At 38.4% G+C, this 7,610-nt stretch overlaps 1 protein-coding gene across 2 annotated transcripts; it reads left to right on the plus strand.

The window, feature by feature from the left end:
• Positions 1-4,092: 4,092 nt before the first annotated feature.
• Positions 4,093-7,276, plus strand: LOC149185872 (polyamine oxidase 1-like). 2 transcript variants are annotated; one of them, XM_089412514.1, is made up of 6 exons: positions 4,093-4,549; positions 4,642-4,800; positions 4,899-4,960; positions 5,050-5,207; positions 5,376-5,675; positions 5,715-7,276. In XM_089412514.1, exons 1-5 carry the CDS (start codon positions 4,458-4,460, stop codon positions 5,376-5,378), a joined length of 474 nt encoding a protein of 157 aa, XP_089268640.1. In that variant the 5' UTR covers positions 4,093-4,457; the 3' UTR covers positions 5,379-5,675; positions 5,715-7,276. The 2 variants fall into 2 exon arrangements, with proteins under 2 accessions (XP_089268640.1, XP_089268639.1); XM_089412513.1 differs by having other exon boundaries at positions 5,050-5,675.
• The last annotated feature ends 334 nt before the right edge of the window (positions 7,277-7,610 follow it).

Here is a 7,610-nt window from a genome sequence, read left to right on the forward strand (position 1 = left end):
CTGAATATACCAAGACACTTCCTAAACAGACCAGAACAAAGACAATAAAGACACGGCTATACTAGAACAAGAAACAGAACATGTAACAGAATTGAGCTTAGACAGTAGCGATACAGCCCACGCAGGGGCTTCCATTCAAAAAACTTCACGTGAATCCTCTCCGAGACGCATGACCGCAGAATACAAGACGTAGTTAAGAACTGAAAATAAACTGACACAGTAACGTAGCCGAGAGAAACCTTTGAGGTAGACCATAGCCGAGAGAGAGAAGAGAGGGCTGGAGCGCGCTTCTGGGGATCAATCCTCAGGCTCTTCCTCCACGACGTAGCACCATCCTTGACCTTCAGGGACTCCTGCCCACATTGCCATTGGAGTCCCTGCCCACATTGCCATTGAATCCTTTGCAGTGGCCAGAGGTTCCTGCTCTTTCCCTGAAGTTCCTTCTTGGGCTTGCTTGGGCTCTTTCCCTGAAGTTCCTTCTTCAATTGATGGCTGCAACACTGGACTCTCCTCACGATTGCCTTCTGGAGGTGGCCCAGCCGAAACTGGTGGCTTTCCATCTTCATTCTCCTCAGGAACCTTGGTAAAGAGGACCGAGATATGTGCATTGATGCATGCATTATCCTTCGAGCTGCCCAAGGTGAAAACGACTGAGACAAATGCTGGAAGCACCGGCTCCCCTCCGCTGGAGCTCCCGACCTCCATGAACTGGTTGGCTTGAATTGGGGTGGCTTTCGCTCTCCTGTAGCAGTAGCAGCAGCAGCAGTGATGGTGTGCATCTGCTGCAGGGGGGCGAGAAGAAGCACCTCGTCCTGGTCCCCTTCTACTCGGTTGTCTCTCCCGCAATCGAGCCATAGATTCCACGTCCTCTTCGGCTGGTTCAAGGACCAAGCACGTGGGTTTGAAGTCCCCTCTGTGATCGCCAAAGGATAACAGTGCCCAAGATGATGCAGGGCGGAGCTCCACTGCTCAGAGACCATGCACAGAAGTAGCAAACCCGGAGCAAACTTTGCCCGAGCGAGAGACCTCAGTTTCCGTCTCAAATTCGCTCCAATTTCTCTTGGAGTTCCGCTCTTTTCTGAGCCATTCATCAAATTCACAATACCAGGATGCAGTGATTGCGCTTTGAGGGAGGAAAGCGCCCACCCGTCCGGAGATTTTCCCCGCCTGCACCTCCCAGACCTTAACAAGCCGATGCATCTGCAATGATCCGACTTCCCTATAATATCTCTCAACATTCCCTCGAACAGAGCCCTCCATAACTGCTCCCTGCCTCCCCGTCTCTTCATTCTGCTCAACATTGAATGCCCATCGCTCGGGCAGCTAAATGTTATACCTTGGCAGCGGTGATTCATAACTCTAAGTCGTTGGCACGGGGCGGCACATGCTGGGCATGTGGCTCGTCCCTGTGTGACATTCCATCACCCGCATCCGGGGTACATTATGCGCTTGTTACGTCCCTATGTACCCCATATTATCCCCCCTAAGGATACTACAATAACTTTTCAGATATGTATATTCCTCTAGTGAAAGAAACTAATCTATATACATATTCCCATTTGATCCAAATCCTATAGGTCTCTACCATGCATATTTATGGAAAAATTCAATCATTATTCAAGAAGCCCATATGAAACTATAATTATGCAAGAACTTCTATCCTAACTGTGCATTTTTCTACAATACTCTATCTCAAAACTTGGTGCATTTTATGAAAACTAAGAAATATAGACAATACATTCTAATCCAAAAAAAATGCATCATTTTAACTTATATATATATATATATATATATATATATATATATATATATATATATAGATAGATAGATAGATAGATAGATATAAATACATATATATACACACAGATATATATAGATATACATACATACATACATACATACATATATATATATATATATATATATATATATATATATATATATATAGATATATATTTTTGTCATTCAGAGAAGAACATGTATCTATATATAAAACCTACAAAATGACCTTCAATAGACACAAACACATAACCTATGCATCCATCCTTGCTTTCCTTGCTTGAAGTCTTGACTTGGGTTCCCCAAATGGAAGACTTGCACACTTGTGCTCACCTATTTTAGAAAAAGACATAGAATCACTCAACAAGTTCACATAACCATACATACTCACATACATAATACCTCCACATTTGATCTATAATTAAGTAATTATATCTGGTCCTCATCCTTGGGACTTGGTGTGTACCTGTTTCAGAAAAAAACATAAGATAACTCAAAAATGCACATAGTTATTCCGATTAATTTTCCTTTTATAGCCACTTTGTATTTACAATACAACATGAAAATATAGGGGGATTGGTTCATGGTAATATTTGATAGGATAAAATAGACATTACTTGACCTTCTGCACAAGAAACCCCTGGGAAATTCCATTGTTTTACATCAAGTTTTTTATTTTTCTTCACTTACAAGAAGTAACGCGTCCTTTCCTTTTAGGAAGTGCATTATAACACACCTATTTCTCTGGAGACTTTCATCATAATTCTTCTCTTGCACTAGAAACATGCATTACCCAATTTTCAAGCCCTAAATTCTATCAAACCTTAGTGAAAATTTCTTCCAACTTTTCGCATGCCTTCTTCAACACCTATAGGAATTGTTGAAGCCTTGGTAAGTCTCTGTGACACCTCAAATACTTTTTTACACTTCAGTAAACCTTACTTAATCAATCACCTATGCTACCTTAGTTTTCTTCACTTTTAGTCACCTGCATACCTTGTCCAACCTCTTACAACTATTCTAGATTGTGTGTAATCTTTTGCAACTCCTATGTACTCATCAAGACTCCTGCAATTCTTCTCCAGTAATTAAGTGACATCATCTAGTTATGACCTAGCAAGGCACATCAATTTTGTACACAATTATTAACAGTGTCATTATGTTAACAAGATCATGAAGACACAATGTGACAAGAGTATGTTGGTGTGACAATATCATAATGAAAGAATGTGACAAGATCATGATCCAAGTTGACATCTAGCTTGACATCAAGGCCAACACACTAGTGATAATGCCAACAATTCCAAGAGGCCCCTTGGACTTTCATGACTATTGGAATAGTTACGAGCCAACACTTAAGGATTTGGTGTCCAACACTCTAAAACCCAATATATCATAAATGTTGTATGTTAGTTTAGATAATATTATTTTAAAAACTAAAAATTTAATTAAGAAATAACTAGGCTCATTTACATTTACATATGATTATATGGTTTCTATCCCGTGTTTGTAAGGAATGGTTTTGATTAAGTTTAATCTACCCTGTTACGAGCGTTGCTAGACATAAACATTAATAATCCATTAATGTTCTATATTATGTAAATTATTAAACTAAATTATATATATAAATATATATATAGATATATATATGAGTTTACAGTTTATATGTATTTTTTCCCAAATATATTCCATAATGATCATGTGTTAGCTTAGAAAAAACATATTCTTCTAATGAACATAAACATATACATGGTACTCTAAATTATGTACTCTCTTTATATGTGGACTTTTTTGTTCCAAGATATGCTCTCTAGCCTAGTATGGTAGAGATGTAACATAATGCAATGTCCTACTAGTATTTAACTTAGTAAAAGTAAAATAAAATAGAAATAACCCTATGTTAAAAAAAAAAAAAACAACAACAACATTATTATTTTTATTTTTACGCCGTAAGGCGTTCCCCTCTGAAATCAACTCCCCAAGTTGCCTCCCTGTCTTAATCCTAACCGTCAGATCTATTGTTAGACGATTAAACAATGTTCAGCCGTTCAATTTTTTAAAAAACCTTTTAATGTAAGATTATTTAATGAAAATTAATTAATCAGTCGCCTGTTACCCTAACCAACACGTCCGCGCGGGATATCAAGCGTTCGCTGCAGAGGAGGGTATTATTTGCTGTAGGAGGGAATTCTCGTCCTCGCGGGATATGAAGCGTTCCCTGCAGAGGAAGGTATTATTTTCTGTAGGAGGGAATTCTTTGCTTTAGACCGGAAACACCATCCACTCATTCATTCATCCTTTTCAGATCTTCGGATCCCAGTCCCACACAGTCGGTGCAGCACACATGGATTCTTCAAATTCTTCCTGCACTGCCATTATAGTCGGCGCAGGCATTTCAGGTAAGGAAATTGGGATTGTAGGAAAGGATCGAAAATGGGTTTAGTTTGTCTGTGTCTGCAATTCGATCATTTCTTTGTTTCTTCTGTTTGCTTATCCTTGTCATGTGAAACTTGGGTTGTAGGGATAATGGCTGCTAAGGTTCTCGCAGACAATGGAGTTGAAGACTTTCTCATTCTGGAGGCTGCAGATCGAATCGGTGGGCGGTTGATGAAGCATCAGTTCGCTGGCCTTACAGTGGGGGTGGTGCAGGGTGGGTGGCAGGGGTTGGAGGCACCAAGATGAATCCCGTCTGGGAACTTGCCAAGAAACACAGCCTCCGGATTTTCTATTCTGATTATAGCAATGCTACATTCAACATATATGACCCCAGGTATTAACCCACATAAATTTTCTCAATGTGATCGTAGAAACAGTCATTTAACTTAAAATTTAATCTAATTGAAGGCTGTACATTTATGCTAGCGGTGTTCGAGTTCCTGGATCTGTTGCAGCAACTTCATATAAATTGGCAGTGGATTCTGCTAATCGTGCATTGGCCATTGAAGCTGCTTCTACCATGGCGGATGGGAGGGCAGTGGCTAATTCCGTTTGTCCATTCAAAGACTTAAAATCTGAGGAATTGTAAGTATTCCAAACCCTATTTGGGAATTGATAAATTTTGATTAAATTCTCAGCCTCTAATGGAGCTTCATGTTTATATTGTTTTTGAAATGCTTCAGCTTTCCATCAACGCCATTGGAACTGGCCATAGATTATATGTTGCACGATTTTGAGATGGCAGGTAGGCTTTTCATAATCCTTATTGTGTAACTCACATATACATTACAATCGTTACATATTACTGATTGCTAACTACTAATATGAATACAGAAGTGGAGCCAATCCCGACATTCACTGAATTTGGAGAACGGGAATTCATGGTTGCTGATGATCGAGGCTACGAATTTGTTGTTCATAAATTGGCCGAAGAATTTCTCAAATATTCTAACAGCGGGCATGTGATAGATGACCGACTAAAATTGAACAAGGTAAAAGCTGTACCTTGCGTAATGAACAGACAGATCTTTACAATACAATTTAAAGATCCGCTCTCTTTAAAATACAATTTAAAGAAAATGCTTTTGAGCGGTCTGGTTCTCTAAAGAAGAAGTTTTGCTTAGCCATCCATTGATTAGATTTATATAAAATTGGTGCAGTGACCAGATTGTAGACGTGTCAATTGAAGTTAGGCCTTCATGCCGCCTTGTTGTCGGTCACGAGCTCGCAGCGCCTCCTTACGTATTGGAGCCCACAATAACAATTAGAAAATTGTACGAAAGACAGACAAGACCGTGATTTGCCACTTTTGAAATTCAAATTGGCCACACTTTAGCAACGTGAATAAGTTTTTTTATATGAAAACACAATAAAGAATAATTTAAGAACTAAATATAGCATATTTGGGTGTGGGTCAAAGGGTAGGAAGTCGCTTGCAGCATTTGAGTTTATTAGTAGGCGTGGAGAAAGCAGACATTTCAGATGTGGAAAACATAGAGTGTTTCTCCCAAATATTAGATAAACTTAATGTGAGATGATTGGAGATGTATTGGAGTTTAAATTCTTCTGATGGTTTATATTAACTTGGTTTAGTTGATGGAAAAACAATTGAAGAACTAATTCCAATGCTATTAAATTTTTTTCCCTGTTGTATAAGCAATACCTATGTAATGATCTCTATCTTGAGATTATAGCTATTTTTTTGCTCACTGTACTTGTCAATGGAGAATCAAAATAAGATATCCAATTCTTTTATGGAATCTACATGACTCAACAAGGTAAGTCACATTTCAGGAAGCTCTCATTAGTTAATTTACTCGTGATACAAAGAAAGAGGTATAGACCGAACAAAAAGAAGTGCACAAAACCCAATTTGAGTCCATGAAAGCAAGCACCCAAACCTGTCTAGAAAATATGCGAAATCAACCCATTATGTACTCTTATTTTCCTTTGTGCCATGTAGATGTTATCATTACTAGATGAGATTTTCTCACATAATTAGCCAATTTCTCATCCACCCATTGCAGATGTAGGAGACCCTATTAATATGGTTGATTTATAAATGTATATGGATAATATAGGTTAAATTTTGGTTATTTCATGCAAATTTTATTCATGTCTTTCATTAAAATTATATATGGTAAGGGAAAGAATGTTATCAGTGGCCCTCAACCCTTTCCAAAGCATCAGCTTAATTGATCTTGTATCTCAACATATCCATGCTATTTTACGAGCGTGTCGTTCCAATCCATGTCTAGGTCCTCCCATCGGAATTATCAATTGATTGTTGTATCCTGGCGTTTGGGAAAGCCTTTAAAAGTTTGGGAAAATTTAATCTCCGTTGGTTGATCACGAGCACTTCTTTATGATTTTCTGTGTTTTTAGTTAATGTATTCATTGTCTACTGGTTAATGTTTCGGTCCTTTTTTATTTTATGTGTCATCCGTTAATGTGTCTGCAAGTTGGACAACCACAGCTAACCAAGTGGCCAAGATCGAGCCTCTGGTGGAAGATCGAGCAGGTGGCCAAGATTGAGCAGGCTGAGAAATGGCTTCCCGTGCGACCGGAGCGCTATGAAATGAGACGCCGATGAGTTATTGGATTAGCGGAGACGACGAGATAGATGATAAGAAGAGAAGGGTAGTGAAGATTTTGAAAGAGGCCATGTATAACCCTCAGCACTTGGTACAACTATGAAGATTGGCGCAAATATTCCCCTCATCCCCATAGGATGCTTCCCCATCTCACAAAGCATACATTTGTTATACATTTTTATTGGTATTTATAGGTATTTGAAAATGACACCTTTAACAAATGAATGCATGTCTAACGCTTCCAGTTGTTCTCTTATATGCAGCCACGATCCACAATCCAGGCCACTGCAAAGCTCCAATAGAATACAACGCAGTTGGTCCTTCTCTGCCAGTGAGGCGGCAAAGTTGTTTAAGATCTTCCATTACACTATTATTCTAATTTTGTCTAGATTCTTTGTCCTTCTCTGCCATTGAGGCGGCAAAGTTGTTTAAGATCTTCCATTACACTATTATTCTAATTTTGTCTAGATTCCTTGTCTAATGCATTGGAACCGAGATCGTCCCTCGCACATTGTGCTTGTCTTGTACACTCAGTGTATTTTTCATTTTATATATGTACTAGCATACCGAAAGGAAACCCCGAAGTGAATGATAATAATAATGATATGTTGTTTAAAGATGAGATCTTTTTTAATTGGTTTTTGAGTAAGTAATGGAAGATTTATCGAATAAGGTCCATGAATATTGTAATTATATGATATTTCATATGGTTAAGCACATTTTTACATATTTTAGATAATGTGAAGATAAGGGTGTTTTGAGTTAGTCGAATGTTATGAGTAGTTGGTGGTACAAATGCTT

Source organism: Pinus tabuliformis, chromosome 3_1, assembly GCF_031772625.1.
Source record: "Pinus tabuliformis cultivar Carrire ecotype Pingquan chromosome 3_1, CPIR1, whole genome shotgun sequence".
In the NCBI taxonomy this organism is placed as follows: Eukaryota; Viridiplantae; Streptophyta; class Pinopsida; order Pinales; family Pinaceae; genus Pinus; species Pinus tabuliformis.

Bases quoted from the DNA above. Each gene is read 5' to 3' on its own strand.
- LOC149185872 (XM_089412513.1), top strand. From the start codon at position 4,458: ATGAATCCCGTCTGGGAACTTGCCAAGAAACACAGCCTCCGGATTTTC. The intron at 4,550-4,641 runs GTATTAACCCAC...CATTTATGCTAG, and splicing joins TTCAACATATATGACCCCAG to CGGTGTTCGAGTTCCTGGAT. The intron at 4,801-4,898 runs GTAAGTATTCCA...GAAATGCTTCAG, and splicing joins GACTTAAAATCTGAGGAATT to CTTTCCATCAACGCCATTGG.